The sequence below is a fragment of the Anomaloglossus baeobatrachus genome, chromosome 2 (genome assembly GCF_048569485.1).
Source record: "Anomaloglossus baeobatrachus isolate aAnoBae1 chromosome 2, aAnoBae1.hap1, whole genome shotgun sequence".
NCBI lineage: Eukaryota > Metazoa > Chordata > Amphibia > Anura > Aromobatidae > Anomaloglossus > Anomaloglossus baeobatrachus.
This window is the reverse complement of record NC_134354.1, coordinates 409,551,550-409,571,937: the sequence shown is the minus strand read 5'-3', so window position 1 is coordinate 409,571,937 and position 20,388 is coordinate 409,551,550. Positions and strand designations below refer to the sequence as shown.

Here is a 20,388-nt window from a genome sequence, read left to right as displayed (position 1 = left end):
GTGCATGAAAGAAGTGACATGTTGCATTTTTGAACGCACGGATTTGGATCAAAATTTTAGCATGCAAATCGCTGCGCTCTCAAATGCAACGTGCGCAAGGATTATGCACAATCTTCATAGATTGTGCTGGGGACGCAGGACGCATGCATTTACGCTGCAGTGCTAGACGCAGCGTAAATGCATGCAATATGCACATGTGCGCACACAGCTTTAAAATGTCAAAGATGACAATATATATATATATATATATATATATATATATATATATTATTTTTATTTGCTTTTGCCTAAAATACAAAGAAAATGTGTCATCTTTCAAAATAACAGTAACTTTGCCCAGGATGCCCAAAGTTTTACATGCTACTGTAGCCTAAAAGCCATATGCAAATCAGGCTGAAAGTGCACTGGGGGCGTCTCAAAGCACTTTGACTGCATCTTTTAAGTGTTTTAACACCCCCTCCCCATTTTCCTAGCAGATTTTTCCTGATTTGCATATGCTAAGATTTCCCTGGCAAAATAGACCTCTGCGAAACAGTTTTATTGGGTTACATGCATCTATACAGCCGCTACCTTTCACATCTTAGGGCTCGTGTGCACGTTGCGTAATTGCATGCATCCTGCATCCCCAGCACAATCTATGTATATTGTGCATGATACGTGCGCACGTTGCTTTTATGAACGCAGCGATTTGGATGCCAAAAATTTTGACCCAAATCCGTGCGTACAAAAAAGCAGCATGCCAATTAATTTGTGCGCTTTGGATGCAGCTCCCACTCTGTCTATGGTGGGGGCAGCAGCCATAGCGCATGAAATCGGCATTTATTCTGCTGAAACACTGCATCCATTACGCAGTGTGTCTGCAGCGATTTGAAGCGCGCATGTGCTGTCAAATCGCTGCAGAAATGTTAGCATTTACGTGCGAACAAGGCCTTAAAATCATTAAAAATACAGAGGTGTTCTCATTAATTTCTAGGGTTCCAGACCCCAGATATTCTTTAAGCCTCTCTTCTTCGTAATGGCTACAACCAAGCAGCATGTAAATTGCGCAGAAAACAATCTGACATTGATTGATTTTTCCTTGATTCAGTGGCAAGATCCAGATACTTAGATATTTGTCGCAGATTTACGCTTTGCAAAGGGTAAAACACATAATGAAAATCTGAAGCATCCCGTCCAGCTACAGTTGTACCATGCAGATTTTTCGTCTACACAATCCAAAGAGGAAATGTGCAGTGTACCGGTCCTGTATATAAATACCTTGGTATTTAGAAGATGGAGACTAATGTCCCGTGTCCAAAATGCTGTAACATATTTCAAAATAACCATATACACCTTCACTTTCTTTTTACAGACAGGGTAAAAAATATGACTTATTTTTATGGACTGTCCAAGAATTTTTGGACGCTTGGAAACCCTGTCTACGAGCTGCTAGAAAGACTTTGGTGGGTGAGAATGACAACCTGCAGTACATAGCAGGTCACTTACACAAGAGAAACTAACATAATAATAATAATAATATTTATTAATTCATATAGCGCTATTAATTCCATAGCGCTTACATTGGCAACACTGTCCCCATTGGGGCTCACAATCTAAGATCCCTATCTGTGTAACTTCCCATCTTCACAGTAGAGTATGTTCTATACTAGTGGTTAGACTGGCAATCCCATGACAAATCCACCCAGAAGTATTTGTTTGTGAAAGGAATGACATTTCTAGTGAGTTATCAATAGCTACCATTGTAAAAACAAGACTGCAGTTTCCATCTCAACCACTAGATGGTGCTGTAAGCATGCATGCACATAAACAGCAATTTAAAACTAGTAATAATAATATATGGCCCTTATCACCTCCATTTTTACCAGGTTATCTGGATACTTCTTCCAGATTCATTTATACCTTGTACTTTTATCTTCATTGCCTTCTCTGCTTTATTCCTAAGTCGGAATTTTTATTTATTTATTGTATATGGAATTTGTTATAGAATATATATAGAATTTTTCAAGCATTGTAAATTGTTCTTGTTATTTATCACAAGAGGTATATTTATTATGATTATCTAGTTATTCTATTTTCTTTTTGCATTAACCATATGCTGTGCACTTATATTTATTTTCACTCATAATTTCTTGCATTTATCCTTTCACTGCTTTCACACTTTTTGTTTTCCTTAACCTCCTTCTTTACTTTTTCATTATTTTTAATAATAATAATAATAATAATAATAAATAATTATTATTATTATTTTTTATTTTGACACTGTTTCTCACTATATCGTTCACTCAATGATTTTGCCCATACTTTTCCCTCATCCAAGATGGCCACCTGACCTGCGCTGTTAACGGAAATCACCTGTTGCAACGCACTTATTGCCGGGATCCCTCCTGCTATGCGCTCTTACTCTGTGGTGATCAATTAGACTATATCTATCTATCTATCTATCTATCTATCTATCCATGTATCTATCTATCTATCTATCAACAGTATCTATCTATCTATTTATCTTCTATATTATATACAAGTCACTGCCTGTGTCGTGCACCCCAATGCACATTTTTCTTCTTCGAGGGGTGAGGGGCTGTGTGGCCATGTGGGCACATGATGTGGAGTGTGTATGTATGTATATATATATATATATATATATATATATATATATACACATAAGACATGCACACTAATAGGGCTTGCACTGGGAGCCCATCATATAATGATTGAAATGCACAGTGTCTGAACTGTAACCTGTTTTTTTGATATAGTTCTTTGTGGTTTTTCTTAGCATGTCTTATGCTAAGCAGCCGCCCCTCCCCTCTAGTGTGGAGGTTGAGTGGCTGTGACATCAGCATCTTGCACCTTGGCTGCAGCCATCTTTATGAGGAAGGCTCACCACATTCTGTGTGTGCACATATCATTTGTCTTGGCTCCTTTTTGGCTCCTCAAAACAAATCTCAAAGGATCTGAAAACAAAGATTATTCAACATAGTTGTTCAGGGGAAGAATTCAAAAAGTTGTCTCAGAGATTTAAACTGTCAGTTTCCACTGTGAAGAACATAAAATGGAAGAACACAGGTACAGTTCTTGTTAAGCCCAAAAGTGGCAGGCCAAGAAAATTATCAGAAAGGCAGAGAAGATGAATGGTGAGAACAGTCAAGGACAATCCACAGACAACCTCCAAAGACCTGCAGGATCATCTTGCTGCAGATGGTGTCAATGTGCACTTTGCACAAGGAGAAGCTGTATGGGAGAGTGATGCGAAAGAAGCCGTTTCTGCAAGCACACCACAAACAGAGTCGCCTGAGGTATGCAAAAGCAAATTTGGACAAGCCAGTTACATTTTGGAAGAAGGTCCTGTGGACTGATGAAACAAAGATTGAGTTGTTTGGTCATACAAAAAGGCGTTATGCATGGAGGCAAAAAAACACGGCATTCCAAGAAAAGCACTTGCTACCCACAGTAAAATTTGGTGGAGGTTCCATCATGCTTTTGGGCTGTGTGGCCAATGTCGGCTCCGGGAATCTTGGTAAAGTTGAGGGTCGCATGGATTCAACTCAGTATAAGCAGATTCTTGACAATAATGTGCAAGAATCAGTGACGAAGTTGAAGTTACGCAGGGGATGGATATTTCAGCAAGACAATGATCCAAAACACCGCTCCAAATCTACTCAGGCATTCATGCAGAGGAACAATTACAATGTTCTGGAATGGCCATCCCAGTCCCCAGACCTGAATATCATTGAAAATCTGTGGGATGATTTGAAGCGTGCTGTCCATGCTCGGCGACCATCAAACTTAACTGAACTGGAATTGTTTTGTAAACAGGAATGGTCAAATATACCTTCATCCAGGATCCAGGAACTCATTAAAAGCTACAGGAAGTGACTAGAGGCTGTTATTTTTGCAATAGGAGGATCTACAAAATATTAATATCACTTTTATGTTGAGGTGCCCATACTTTTGCACCGGTCAAATTTTGTTTAAATGCGGATTGCACATTTTCTGTTAGTACAATAAACCTCATTTCAATCCAGAAATATTACTGAGTCCATCATTTATTAGATATATGAAACTGAAATATCTCAGAAAATTAGAATCATTACCACAAAACACCTGCAAAGGCTTCCTATGTGTTTAAAATGGTCCCTTAGTCTGGTTCAGCAGGCTTCACAATCATGGGGAAGACTGCTGACTTGACAGATGCCCAGAAGGCAGTCATTGACACACTCTACAAGGATGGTAAGCCACAAAAGGTCATTGCTAAAGAAGCTGGCTGTTCACAGATTGCTGCATCCAAGCATATTAGTGGAAAATTGAGTTGAAGGAAAAAGTGTGGTAGAAAAAGGTGCACAAGCCACTGGGATAACCACAGCCTTTATAGGATTGTTAAGAAAAGGCCATTCAAAAATTTGGGGGAAGTTCACAAGGAGTGGACTGCTGCTGGAGTCAGTGCTTCAAGAGCCACCACACACAGATGTATCCAGGAAATAGGCTATAACTGTCACATTCTTTGTGTCAAGCCACTCATGACCAATAGACAATGCCAGAAGCGTCTTACCTGGGCCAAGGAGAAAAAGCACTGGACTGTTGCTCAGTGGTCCAAGGTGTTGGTTTCGGATGAAAGTAAATTTTGCATTTCATTTGGAAATCAAGGTCCCAGAGTCTGGAGGAAGAGTGGAGAGGCCACAATCCAAGCTGCTTGAGGTCTAGTGTGAAATTTCCCCAATAAGTGATGGATTGGGGAGCCGTGTCATCTGCTGGTGTAGGTCCACTGTGTTATATCAAGACCAAAGTCAGCACAGCCATCAACCAGGAAATTTTAGAGCACTTCATGCTTCCCTCTGCCGATAAGCTCATTGGAGATGGAAATTTCATTTTACAGCAGGACTTGGCACCTGTCCACACTGTCAAAAGTACCAATACCTGGTTTAATAACCACAGTATCACTGTGCTTGATTGGCCAGCAAACTCGCCTGACCTAAACCCCGCAGGGAATCTGATCGCCTCCATGCCATGCCACATTGATGCAGTAATTCATGTAAGAGAAGCCCCGACCACGTATTGAGGCATTTACTGTACAGACTTTTCAGCCAACATTTCTGAGTTTAAAATCATTTTTTCAGTTGGTCTTATATAATATTCTAATTTTCTTAAATAATGACTCTTGGGTTTGCATTGGCTGTAAGCCATAATCATTAACATTATCAGAAATAAACACTTGAAATAGATCACTAATACGGTATATGCGTTTCCCTTTTGTATTAAATTACTGAAATAAATTAACTTTTTGATGATATTCTAATTTCTTGACATGCACCTGTGCATGTCTATATATATATATATATATATATATATATATATATATATATATATATATATATATATGTGTGTATGTATATGTATGTGTGTGTGCATAAATATATATATATATATATATATATATGTGTGTGTGCATAAATATATATATATATATATATGTGTGTGTGCATAAATATATATATATATATATATATGTGTGTGTGTGCATAAATATATATATATATATATATATATATATATATATATATATATATATATATATATATATATATATATGATACAGCTCTCTGTGGGTAAATACTTATATACTTGTTACTTGATCTCCAGTTTTGTTTGTCGTTTGTTTCCCCACTGTTTCTCCTTTTATATGTGACTTTCACACATTGTTACATTGCACTGGCTTGGATATTCTATGTACTTTAGGGCCATCTAGTGGTCACTTTGTTACATTACCTCACAGGTGATGTGTTTAATCATTCTTTGATCACATAACTTTGTACAGTTTTGTATACCTGGACACTAGTCCTTCTCATTTATGCATGTGTCCCTTGCCATCATACTATTTTTGTGTCCTCATCATATACTTATTATAAATATGTACTTTATGGCACTTTAAAAATAAATAAATAAATAAAAAATAAAATTCTCTTGTTACTTTAATAAAGATTTTTTACATTTTACATCAGACCTTTGACTACCTACTATTCTCTTAATTTGTACATATATTGCCTAGTGTTATTTTTTTTAAATATAAATATAAATTAAAGGGAACCTGTCACCTTGAGAAATGTTAGTCGCCTGTATTTATAGTTTTAGTCTGCAGGTAAATAACATTACAATGCTGCCTGGCCACTTTACAACTAAAAGAACTGCAGTCTTTCAGTTAAAGTTGTGTGCACGGTGTGGCTATATTCACTGCTCAGTACACAGTGAGTGGCGGCTTTAAGCATGCCCTGACACAGTGATACTTTAACAGCCTGCTGTGCGCATCCACTTACTGTATACTGAGCGTCTGGGGTGTAACTACCGTGGTCACAGGGGTCGCCATTGTGACCGGGCCCGGCAGGTTAGGGGCCTGCGGCCACCCGGCAAATCAGGAGCCAGCTTCTTTCAGTGAGAGAGGAGCTGCGCTGATCTGTCACAAACCACGTGGCCGCTATATGACCCGGTGCCACCGCTGACACCGGGATCCCCTGCCCGGTGTCAGCAGCGGCACAGCCCTCTCCCCCGTCTTTGCGCACAGCAATGATGAAGCATAGAGCGGCCGGCACTCTCTATGCATCATCATTCTCCCCCTGTGCCTGCACGATGATATCACTCCTGTGCGACTGCTGTGCTGAGATCACAGAGCGCAGGACAGGAGGACGGTGACCGGAGCAGCGGGGGAACAAGGAGAGGTGAGGACGGAGCAGTGGTGGAATGAGGAGAGAGGTGAGTACTTGTTGGGTTTTTTTTTTTAAATAAATCAGTGAATACATGGTGGCCAGAAGACTGGGGGGGCTGCATTATACATGGAGGCCTGGGGAGGCTGGCTGCATTATTATACATGGAGGCCTGGGCAGGCTGGCTGCTTTATTATACATGGAGGTCTGGGGAGGCTAGCTGCTTTATTATACATGGAGGCCTGGGGAGGCTGGCTGCATTACTATACATGGAGGCCTGGGCAGGCTGGCTGCTTTATTATACATGGAGGCGTGGGGAGGCTAGCTGCTTTATTATACATGGAGGCCTGGGGAGGCTGGCTGCATTACTATACATGGAGGCCTGGGCAGGCTGGCTGCATTATTATACATGGAGGCCTGGGGAGGCTGGCTGCATTATTATGCATGGAGGCCTTGGGAGGCTCGCTGTATTAATATACATGGAGGTCTTGGGGAGGCTGGCTGCTTTATTATACATGGAGACCTGGGGAGGATGGCTGCATTATTATACATGGAGGCCTTTGGGAGGCTGGCTGCATTATTATACATGGAGGCCTGGAGAGGCTGGCTGCATTATTAAACATGGAGGCCTGGGGGGCTGCATTATATATGGAGGTCTATGGGGCTGCATAATAAACATGGACACCTTATACATGGATTATAGGAGTGTATTATACATGGAGGTCTAGGGGACTGCATAATACATGAAGGTCTAAGGGGATGCATTATACAACATAAAGGACACCTTATGCATGGACTAGGGGTGCATTATACATGGAGGAGTATGGGGCTGCATAATACAAAATGAAGGACACCTAATAAATGGAATATAGGGGTGCATTATACATGGAGGAGTATGGGGCTGCATAATACAGTATAGGAGAAAAGGAACTCCGGCACACTACCCCAAATAAAGAAATAGTCGAAAGTGTGTAACAATCAATTTGTATATTTATTTCAAAAAAGAAGAAAAAAGACAGTCCACAAGAGTAAACGTTTCGACCGTATTCGGTCTTCCTCAGATAGGACTTATCTTGGTAAATTGTATGATTACTCGGTATATGAATGGAGATGCAGCACTGAAATGAGCATGAATCCTTAGTATGAGGATCTATTAGGTGAGGCTCGGCCTGTATTAGTTGGATGAGGTCATCAAACATGTAACATCATACAAAGATCCAATGGACCCTGTCCCAAAGTGGCATAAAGGGATCGGCTATACGTGCCCTATATTGCCAAAGAGGACTCAATAAGGAAGACCTCGTGGGACCTCGTAGTTCTACAGATGCCAGTCATTTACAGCCGTGATGAAACTTTATTGATTGTCTGACTGACTTAATGGCTTTCTGAGGAAACCCTCTCTGATGCCACTAGACCTTTACTGCCCATCTTCTCTTCCTTATTGAGTCCTCTTTGGCAATATAGGGCACGTATAGCCGATCCCTTTATGCCACTTTGGGACAGGGTCCATTGGACCTTTGCATGATGTTACATGTTTGATGACCTCATCCAACTAATACAGGCCGAGCCTCACCTAATAAATCCTCATACTAAGGATTCATGCTCATTTCAGTGCTGCATCTCCATTCATATACCGAATAATCATACAATTTACCAAGATAAGTCCCATCTGAGGAAGACCGAATACGGTCGAAACGTTTACTCTTGTGGATTGTCTTTTTTCTTCTTTTTTGAAATAAATATACAAATTGATTGTTACACACTTTCGACTATTTCTTTATTTGGGGTAGTGTGCCAGAGTTCCTTTTCTGCTATATGATAATTTTTCTCCAGATCACCTATTGGTGAAGCAGGGTCCTATCTCCTTGACATAATACAGTATGACGTTTTATGGGGTTGTGTTATAATACATATAGGACTATGGGGGCTACATTGTAATATATGGAGGATTATGGAGCTTACCTTATACATGGACTATGGGGGTGCATTATAAAACATGGAGGCCTATGTGGTGCATTATAATATACTAGAAGGTGGCCCGATTCTACGCATCGGGTATTCTAGAATTTACGTATTGTGTAGTTAATGTATGATTTTTGATATATATACATATATATATATATATATATATATATATATATAGATGTTGTTGTGTGTAGTTACCAAGTGTTTGTGTAGGGCGCTGTACATGTTCTGGGTGTTGTCTGGGTGTGGCGGGGGGTGAGAGCGGTGTTGTATGTGTGTTGCGTGTGTTGCGTTGTTTGTGGAGCGCTGTGTGTCTGTAGCATTGTGTGTGTGTGTGTTGCGCGGTTTGTGTGGGTGTGGTGTGTTTTGGGGGGAGGTATGTTTTGTGCAATGTGTGTGTGTTGCGTGGTATGTGCGTATATTTATGTATGCCGCGGTGTTTGTGTGTTGGGTGTTGTTTGTGTGCAGCGTTGTCTGTGTGTGTGGGTGTCTGTGTAGGGCGGTGTTTGTGGTTCCCAGTGTGTGTGTGGTGTGTTGTGTGTGTGTGTGTGTGTGTGTTGGGGGAGGTGTGCACCTCCCATCGTGCTCCATCCCCCATGCTGCGCACCCCCCATCGTGCTCCATCCGCCATGCTGCACACTCCCAAACGTGCTCCATCCGCCATGCTGTGCACTCCCAAACGTGCTCCATCCGCCATGCTGCGCACTCCCAAACGTGCTCCATCCGCCATGCTGCGCACTCCCAAACGTGCTCCATCCGCCATGCTGCGCACTCCCAAACGTGCTCCATCCGCCATGCTGCGCACTCCCAAACGTGCTCCATCCGCCATGCTGCGCACTCCCAAACGTGCTCCATCCGCCATGCTGCGCACTCCCAAACGTGCTCCATCCGCCATGCTGCGCACTCCCAAACGTGCTCCATCCGCCATGCTGCGCACTCACAAACGTGGTCCATCCGCCATGCTGCGCACTCCCAAACGTGGTCCATCCGCCATGCTGCGCACTCCCAAACGTGGTCCATCCGCCATGCTGCGCACTCCCAAACGTGCTCCATCCGCCATGCTGCGCACTCCCAAACGTGCTCCATCCGCCATGCTGCGCACCCCCTATCGTGCTCCATCCGCCATGCTGCGCACCCCCTATCGTGCTCCATCCCCCATGCTGCGCACCCCCTATCGTGCTCCATCCCCCATGCTGCACCAGCATCAGCCTCTCTGCCCCCAGCATCAGCCTCTCTCCTCCCAGCATCAGCCTCTCTGTCCCCAGCATCAGCCTCTCTGTCCCCAGCATCAGCCTCTCTGTCCCCAGCATCAGCCTCTCTCCTCCCAGCCTCAGCCTCCCCCAGCATCAGCCTCTCTTCTCTCAGCCTCCCCCCTCCCAGCCTCCCTCCTCCCAGCCTCCCCCAGCATCAGCCTCCCCCAGCATCAGCCTCCCCCTCCCAGCCTCCCCCAGCATCAGCCTCTCGCCTCCCAGCCTCCCCCAGCATCAGCCTCTCTCCTTCCAGCCTCCCCCAGCATCAGCCTCTCTCCTCCCAGCCTCCCCCAGCATCAGCCTCTCTCCTCCCAGCCTCCCCCAGCATCAGCCTTCCCCAGGATCAGCCTCTCTACTCCCTGCCTCCCTCCTCCCAGCCTCCCCCAGCATCAGCCTCCCCCTCCCAGCCTCCCCCAGCATCAGCCTCTCTCCTCCCAGCCTCCCCCAGCATCAGCCTCTCTCCTCTCAGCCTCCCCCAGCATCAGCCTACACCCTCCCAGCCTCCCCCAGCATCAGCCTCCCCCAGCATCAGCCTCTCTCCTCCCAGCCTCCCCCAGCATCAGCCTTCCCCAGGATCAGCCTCTCTACTCCCAGCCTCCCCCAGCATCAGCCTCCCCCAGCATCAGCCTACCCCAGCATCAGCCTACCCCAGCATCAGCCTACACCCTCCCAGCCTCCCTCAGCATCAGCCTCTCTCCTCCCAGCCTCCCCCAGCATCAGCCTCTCTCCTCCCAGCCTCCCCCAGCATCAGCCTCTCTCCTCCCAGCCTCCCCCAGCACGCCGTGCTCCTCTGCTGACACTCACAGATCCGATCGCATACACTCACACACACACACACACTCACACATCTGAACACACTCACACACATCCGATCGCATACACTCACACACACACTGTAGATATCGCACATACGCGCTCACACTCACAACATCCGGACCGGAGATACCACATGCTTCTGGCCATGTGATCCTCCGGCAGGTCCTGGAAGGTCACTGCACGCACAGTATCGCCGCCGAGAAGCAAGCGATATCACGGGATGTTGTGAGTGTGTGGATGCGATATGATGTGTGTGTGAGAGTGAGTGTGATCTGATGTGTGTGTGTGTGTTGTTATGTGTGTGCGTGTGTATGTTCCGCCGCTGCAGGACCTTGATACGCTGGTAACTATGCTACCATAGTTACCAGCGTATCCCGTCCCCCGCTCGCACGGGAGCCCACACCAGCATACGGCGGCAACCCCAGCAATGCGAGGGTATGTGTCGGCTGGGTTGGCGGCGTACGCTGATGTGGGCTCCCGGGGGTACAGTACTCACCTGGGAGTCGTGGCTCCCTGTCGGTTCGGGGAATGCGTGCGGGGGGCGGGGCCAGAGCGAGCGTGCATTGCGTGAGGGGGGCGGGCGTGGCCGAGTTGCCAATGCTGCAGGGTGCCGGGGCGAGAGGCCAATCTGTGTGGGGGGCGGAGCCTGGGCGAGCGGCCGGCCAATCCGTGTGCGGGCTGAGCCTGGGCGAGCGGCCAATCCGTGCGGGGGGGCGGGGCCATGGCGAGCCCAGCGGCCAATCAGCTTTGTGTCACCGTAAGGACACAATTTTGGAGCAAGACAGACAGACAGACAGACAGATAGACAGACAGACAGCCAGAATAAGGCAATTATATATATAGATGGAGTACTATGAGGTGAATTATAATATATGGAGAATTATGGGGTGAATTATAATACATTGAGAACTATGATAAATTCATTATAATAATTGGAGGGCTATGAAGGCTACTTTATACATGGAGGACTATGGGGTTAATTATAATACATGGAGAACTATGGGAAATGCATTATAATAAATGGAGGACTATGGAGGTGCATTCTAATATATGAAGGGTTATGTGGGACCCTTTATGCTATATGGAAGGCTATGTGGGGGCCATTATAGTATTTGGAGAACTATATACAAGGGGGGACAAAGATACAAGCAGGGGATGGGAACATTTTGTGCTGAGGGAAAAAGGTTCTTTCCCTCAGCACCCAGCTTTCCCATGCTCTGCTATACATCTTCTCTCAGCACCCAGCTTTCCCATGCTCTGATATGGGAAAGCTGGGTGCTGAAGGAAAGATGTATAGCAGAGCATGGGCAAGCTGGGTGCTGAGGACAAGATGGATATCAGAACATAGGAAAGCTGGGGGCTGATAGAGGGATTTCAGATCATGGGAAACCTGGGTGCCGAGGGTAAGAGCCAAGTGTCAGCGCTATTATCCTGTAGCTCGAGTGTTAGTGTTTTTATCTCATACTCCAAGTGTCGGTGTACGTGGAGGGGGGGCCCAGGTCTGAACTTTGCACTGGAGCCCATCAAACTCTAGTTACGCCATTACTGAGCGGTGACTGTGTACTGAGCTCCCATAACTGAAAAACTGTTGGCTCCAGGGAGAAAATAATTACATTTTCTTCAATTAGCTGTACTTTTAGAAAGGCAGATGAACAGCATTTTAATGCTACTTATCTGTAAATTATCTGCAGGTGTGTAGTATCTTTTGAGGTGACAAGTTCACTTAAATTTTTGATCCACATTTTATGGCTATGTCTTTAATTAACCTCTTACTGGACCTCACCTACAGGTGCTCTTTGAACTGACTAAAATAAATCATACCAAATCCCCACAATTATCTAATGTTTATCAATATTAAATCTATTCCTTTCAAGCTGACGGTCTTGGTTTATAAATGTGTGACTATTGCTAAAAAATTGTTTAAAAGAACTGAAGTCCTCAGTGGTTTCAACCACTGAGGACTTCAGTTCTTTTAAACAATTTTTTATCTCTACTGGCTAACACGGTACAAAGATATAGTTTACCTGACTATTGCTAAGAAAGTTCTGTCCTGATACAGAATAAATTCCACAAACCTAACCATAGACTTAGGCGGGCTTTGCACACTACGACATCGCAGCCCGATGCTGCGATGCCGAGTGCGATAGTGCCCGCCCCCGTCGCAGCAGCGATATGTGGTGATAGCTGGCGTAGCGAAAGTTATCGCTACGCCAGCTTCACACACACACTCACCTGCCGTGCGACGTCCCTGTGGCCGGCGACCCGCCTCCTTGTTAAGGGGGCGGGTCGTGCGGCGTCACTGCGACGTCACACGGCAGGCAGCCAATCAGAGCGGAGGGGCGGAGATGAGCAGGATGTAAACATCCTGCCCACCTCCTTCCTTCCGCATATCCTACGGAAGCCGCAGTGAGGCCGGTAGGAGACGTTCCTCGCTCCTGCGACTTCACACACAGCGATGTGTGATGCCGCAGGAGCGAGGAACAACATCGGACCGTCGCGTCAGCGTAATCATGGATTACGCCGACGCTGCACCGATGATACGATTACGACGCTTTTGCGCTCGTTAATCGTATCATCCAGCCTTTACACACTGCGATGTCGCATGCGATGCCGGAAGTGCGTCATTTTCAATTTGACCCCACCGACATCGCACCTGCGATGTCGCAGTGTGCAAAGTGCCCCTTAGTTAAGCAATCAATAGCACTTATGTAGCGCCCTGGAAAACCAGGTAGATGTACATGTAGGCCCCCGCACAACACCTATCCCACAAAGGGTTAAATCAGCCAACCTGAAACCCTAGTCACCCCCCTCAGGGAAGGACGGACACACCAGTGGGCGGGACCAGGTGGATAGGGAACGCCCACCTAGGGGTCTGGAGAGCCCGGGGTGGGAAAACAGTGAGTTAATGTTCAAGTCCAAGTTGGAGTGGAGGTGCAAGCTGACAGGTGCCAGGGTCGGAGCCCTGACACCTTGGCTAGGTGGCAGACAGTAGCCAGAGTCTGCAGGAGACGGGAAGACGGCTGCGGCGATCCGAGATGGACCGAGACAGGTTTAGAGCCCGCCGGGACCGACACCGGAGAACCGACCCGGAAACCGTGTGCACAGAGGGGTATACTTGGACCCTGAAGCCAGGACCGGCACCGACGACCTAGCTAATTAACCAATTGAGGGCAGGATTTTAGGTCCTGTCCCAACCTAAGTCCCGAAAAGTAGACAACCAGCCACCGAGAGGGATAGGGCAACCGCCAGGGCCCGTAGATCCCATGGGTCAGTGTCAGACTGGCACGGCTACCAACCAAAAGACCGGGAGCGGACTCCCGCATTTCACACCGGGAAGTCCTACCTACAACACACCGAGTGTAGAGGAGAGAGACTTTGACTACGAACCCGGGTGTGGGATCAGATACACCCATCTGCGGCAGCCGGCCACCATCACCTTGGTTTATCACAGGACTTGTGTGCTTTATTCGACCATGAGTAACATCCCCGGCCTGGCCGGGTGCGCCGGCCCCTGCACTCACTATCCTCAGCATAGAGACACTGGGCCCCGGGACATCCATCCCTACTCACAGAGGGATTAATATCCAGCTGCCAGCCCAACGTCCCCGGGAGCCCCACAACGGCAGCGGTGGTGCTACATCTCACCACACACCGTGGGTGGCGTCACAGACATTTTACAACCAATCCCGTATAAATACGTCCCATTTTATTCGGAGTGTCCGTGCGACCCCCAATTACGGAAAATCCCTCGAGCCGCACCGTAGATCCGGATCCGAGCAGCACCGGCTGCTGGCCCGGGGGCGGCACACTTATATGTATGAAAATATTATGGTCTTTGGCAATCTTTAAAGCTGTCCAAACAACATGGAATCTTTATTCTCTTTCCCTATATTGTACATTAACGTAATAACCCTCTTATTGTGGAATCTTATGTATATTAGAGTTTACGACCTTGGACGTACTGGTACATCCAAGGTCATGTCCCTGCCTTTGATGCTGGCTCGCATCTTTCCCTGCACATACCGGGTGATCTGTCTCTCGACCATCAAACATATCATAGCGCTCCCCGTGGATCAAACAGTTAACTTTTCATTGATTTCTATTTTTTTTCTAACCTAATTGTATAAATTATCATGACTTCCATTAAATGGGCTCTCTCAAGTTTAAAATGAATCCCCTATCAATGGGATATGGGATAACTTTTCAAGCACAGGGGGGTCCAAGTGCCATAGCCAACATCAATCCTGAGTATAAGGCTAAGGGCGGCTTTGCACGTTGCGACATCGCAAGCCGATGCTGCGATGTCGCACGCGATAGTCCCCGCCCCCGTCGCAGGTGCGATATCGTGTGATAGCTGGCGTAGCGAACATTATCGCTATGCCAGCTTCACATGCACTCACCTGCCCTGCGACCGTCGCTCTGGCCGGTGACCCGCCTCCTTCCTAAGCTAAGGGGGCGGGTCGTGCGGCGTCATAGCGATGTCACACGGCAGGCGGCCAATAGCGGCGGAGGGGTGGAGATGAGCAGGATGTAAACATCCCGCCCATCTCCTTCCTTCCGCATATCCTACGGAAGCCGCAGTGACGCCGGTAGGAGATGTTCCTCGCTCCTGCGACTTCACACACAGCGATGTGTGCTGCCGCAGGAACGAGGAACAACATCGGACCGTCGCGTCAGCGTAATTATGGATTACGCCGACGCTGCACCGATGATACGATTACGACGATTTTGCGCTCGTTAATCGTATCATCTAGGCTTTACACACTACGATGTCGCATGCGATGCCGGATGTGCGTCACTTTCAATTTGACCCCACCGACATCGCACCTGCGATGTTGTAGTGTGCAAAGCCCACCTAAGTTTAGAGAAAGTCAATTATGTACACTTCATTGATTTTTAATGGCAGCATTGGAAATAGTGTAGTGCTGTTCTCTGCTGATCCTTGATGCTCCTATTAGAATGAATGGAGAGACAGTTCACGTCATCAGCCTTCTTTCCATTCACCAGACGATACAGAATTCTTGGCATCAGTGGGGGCCATTGGGCTGGTCTACCAGAAATCGGAAAGTTATCCCCTATCTTTTGTATAACTGTCAGACTTGAGAACACCCTTTAATCCAGAAACTAGATTATAATTATAGAGGCTTGGTCAGTGTCTTAGAGCCCGACTACTGAGAGGAAAGTAAAGGGGGCTTTACACGGTAGCGATATTGCTAGCAATTTGTAGCGATAGTGAGCATGTAAGTACCCGCCCCCGTCGCGCATGCGATTGTTTGTGATTGCTGCCGTAGCGAACATTATCGCTACGGCAGCGTCACACATACTTACCTGGTCGGCGGCACCGCAACGTCACTAAGCGGCCGGCCAATCAAAGCGGAGGGGCGGAGATGAGCAGGACGTAACATCCCGCCCACCTCCTTCCTTCCTCATTGTGGCCGGCGGCAGGTAAGGAGACGTTCCTCGCTCCTGCGGTGTCACACATAGCGATGTGTGCTGCCGCATGAGCGATGAACCACCTGGAGAAACAACCCTTACTGATTTTTGAGTTTGGGACGACCTCTCCATGGTGAACGATTTTCATCATTTTTGAGGTCGCTTAAGGTCGCTAGTCAGTGTCACATGCTGCGATATCGTTAATGACGCCGGATGTGCGTCACTAACAACTTGACCCCGACGATAAAACAGTAACGATATCGTAGCGTGTAAAGCCCCCTTAACTTTATTACTTCTAGTAGTCTCCAGCTTTCAGTCATAGATGTGTGGCCAGCTCTGCTTCAGTCACAGCTCATTATATAGTAATTGGCGGCTGTACCACATCCCAGCACTGACTGACAGCTGTCTCTGCAGTGCATCAGTACCAAGACAGATATCAGTCAGTGAAAGGAGGGTAGTTGCAATCCTATGACCTATGACGGGAGGCTGCCGTTAGTCATAAAGCTAACGGAAGGTGAATATATGACAGAGGTCAGGGGACTTACAAATAAAGAGTGTTGCTTTAATATCGAGTATGAGTGCTAACAGCTAAAATACACACACTTATACGCCTTGGCATGCTACCGATGAGGTATTTAATGGTTAGCTGAAGAATTTTTTTTCACAATCAATGCACTTGAGCACACAAATCATCAAGATCCGCTGCTGGCAGCTCTCTTTGCAATTGCTGATCAATGATGTCCCAGGTGCTCAATGGAAAACATGAGCAGACATGCTGTAGGGCATGGTAGCACGTTTAGACCATGCAAGCTGCTCACAGTAGTATAAGGAAGATGCTGTCTGGTGTTTGTGTTGAAAAATGGCTCCTGGATCATTTTGGAAAAATGGCTATACCACTGGTTCCACAACTAAATCACTGTATCACAAAACTGTCAGTGTTCCTGTAATGAAGAGTAATTGTATCCAGCAACTATACATGATGCCACTCTACACGATAATCTCAGGAGTAGGACTGATGTAACGTTCACTCATGTATTCCTTTTCATAGCATTGCTCATATGGCAGGAATGCAGGTCTATCTGCTTCAGCAATGTGTTCTACTTTTCTCTTGGATGCAATCATAATAAGATATTCGTCTAGAGACCAAGTGGTCAATGACTTGAAGAGGCCTTAACAAGGGAATGTTTTCCACCGGTCCTACTATCAGGATTATAGTGTGAAGTGGCATAATAGACAGTATACAGACCACTCCAGGTACACTAACAGCTCTGTGTAACATTAATTTGGTTGGGAAACCAGTGGTACGGCTTTTTCTACAAAGTTTCCCTTTTTTAACTTGACAACACTAGGCCTCATGTTTCTGATGCTACTGTGAGCAGCCTGCATGACCTAAATGTGCTACCATGGTCTACAGACTGGATCATCATTGGTTGGAAATTGCAAAAGTAACCGCCAGAGCAAATCTTGATAATTTGCATGCCCAAACGAAAAACATTTCTGAGACAACCATTAAGTACCTTATTGATAACAGTCAAGCAATGTAAGTGCGCATATTTATTCACTGGGAACTAATACTCATTATTGAATAAATGTTTTAAAAACTTTGTTTCCATAATTTTCTTATCATTAACATGTCTATCAATCCTGTGATTTCCATAAGTCCAAGCCTTTTCCTTATTGGTGATGCAATTTGAATGTTGAGGGGTGTATATAAGTATACCTTACTAATTAAAGGGGGGGTTCACCCATATTCATTATTGGCCACTACGATATTATGTTGCGAAACAAGGCTTCTCTCAAATACTGGCAATAGTGCCTGTGAGCGGCGCTATTGCAGGCCGCTCTTCCCCATCGCCTGACCCCCGGGCTTCGTCACCTCAGGGATCCGGTGATGTCACGTCAACTTTCTTCTCACCTCACATCACCGCGGCCTGGCCCAGTCTCTGTGAGTCACTGGGCTGTGGGCAGTGTTTCCCCGCTCGTCACAGAGCAGCACCTCCCTGATCACGCCTCCTTTGCTTGCAGAGCGCAGCAAGCAGGAGCAATGCTGGGCTGTGATAACTGGTGTAACGCCGCCCACAACCCAGTGACTCACGGAGACTGGGGCAGACCACAGTGATGTGAGGTGAGCAGGACGTTGACGTGACATCACCGGATCCCCGAGGTCATGGAGCCCTATTGTCAACACAAGGTATTTGAGAGAAACCTAGTTTCTCAACATAATATCATTGTGGCCAATAATAAATATGGGTGAACCTCTTTATTGGCTCCTTCACACTGATAATTATCATACTTTTATTTTTAATCCATGATAAGCTGTCATAACAATAACAACAATTTACAGATATTCCTTGACTGCACAGATGGCTTCTTTTCTTCTTCTCTAATGGGATTTATGTGTGTGCAATTAAGTTATTTCCTTTCCTAGAGTAGTTTGGATACATTGCTTTTTTTTATGGATTGGCTTTCAGATCCATCCATGCTAAATCATGGTGTGCAGAGGGCAAATTAATTCTACTGGTTTACAAAGAGGAACATACCAACATTACAAACTCATGGGAACACACAAGGACTTCAGTGCCTATTAAAAGTGCAATTGTTTATAATAGCTTGAGATCGAATCATCACAGCATTAGAAGCTGATACTAGCATAGTTGTTAACCTATTAAATCTATTAAGATTCCCAAGTAAAAATTGCTTTTTTTAAAAGAGCTCCTAGAAATAAGAGATGGAACTTCGTTGTTTACTATGGATAATTAATCTACTGTTATCTTCCACTAGTCATAAAGATATTTGTGAACCTATACTTTTACTATTAGTACTTTATACTAATGATATACTGTACATCTCTAGTATATTTAAAGAGGATCAACCACCAGGATTTTCCTATATAAACTAAAGCCAGTGCTATACTGGCACTATCATGCTGATTCTAAATATACCTTTAGTGGTGAGATCGGACGTATACTTTCTGAAATATATACAAGTAAAGTTTGTGAAATTCACTGTTACTTGATTGATAGGTGCTGCAGAATATCTAATAGGTGGGTCAGGTTTTGCTAGTTATTACCGCCCCTGTCTGCCTGCCTGTCTTTCCTTCCCCTGTCTCTGTTATTACAGGAGGTTGAAGGGGGGAAGAAGGACATGCAGGCAGACAGGTGGGAATAAATAGCAAAACCTGACCCACCTATTAGATATTCTGCAGCACCTATCAATCAAGTAACACTGAATTTCACAAACTTTACTTGCCTATTTTTCAGAAAGTATACGTCCGATCTTACAACTAATGGTATTTATAGAATCAGCATGACAACGCTAGTATTGCACTGGCTTTAGTTTAAATAGGAAAATCCTAGTGGGTGAGTTTTAAAGTGAGTTTTCAGACTTCAAACACCTACAAAGCATACTATACTATTCACTTCCAAAATGTAAATCCTAACCCCCGCAAGTAAAGTGTATTGAAAAGCTCAATAGTAAATGTAATGACTAATGATATGCCTTATGGTTAAAACTATCTCAAAGTTTCCTCCATTTTATGGCATACACACCTATATAAAGAAAAAATCTGTTTCTAAGATGCAACTTTGTTTACGAAACAGAACGTTTTGCCTTCACAAAAGGGATTTGTCTTTCACAGATTTATAGTAAATGTTTCTTATACACCCAGCAATTTTTCTACAATAAGTTTAAGCTTTTCTCTAGTAAATTATGTATACTATTACCCTTGGAGCAGTCACGATGAATTAAGAGATGGTTTGTTAATTGACTTCTGTTTCTCTACAGGGTGATAAAGGGCCTCCAGGAATCGGACCTGCGGTGAGTACCAATTAAACAACTGATTTAATCCTTCAGAACACAGAAAGTTTTATCTTCGCTTTAGCCCTTTATTTAAAAAGGTTGACAGCTTTTGATATTTAATCTTATTAAAATTGATGTTTCTTGGCCATTTTACGAGTGAACTTAAGAATGAAACCTAAATTGAATGCATAAACTGAAAAGCATCAGACTACATTGTTATAGATAGAATTTTAATTGTTGACTATGGCTGACCATACATATTGAATACCTGTGAGCTGTACGTCCATTTAGCTAAGCAGTATCTCACCTTACAATTGCATAGGCATTCACGTGTAATTTAGCCAAACATACAAGTCCCTGACAGATGTTCTGTCGCTTATCCATGGTATGTAAATAAAAGCTTAGAACCTGACTTTAAATTCATCCATTGGTTT

The 20,388-nt window shown here is 45.1% G+C and overlaps 1 protein-coding gene across 1 annotated transcript in view; it reads left to right on the top strand.

Annotated features, from left to right (window-relative positions):
• Positions 1 to 20,388, top strand: part of COL9A2 (collagen type IX alpha 2 chain) — a 181,964-nt gene that overhangs the window by 10,847 nt on the left and 150,729 nt on the right. Inside the window, exon 3 of the mRNA XM_075336118.1 lies at positions 19,940 to 19,972. Within this exon, the coding sequence (XP_075192233.1) occupies positions 19,940 to 19,972 (33 nt within the window). The remainder of the gene's footprint in view (positions 1 to 19,939; positions 19,973 to 20,388) is intronic.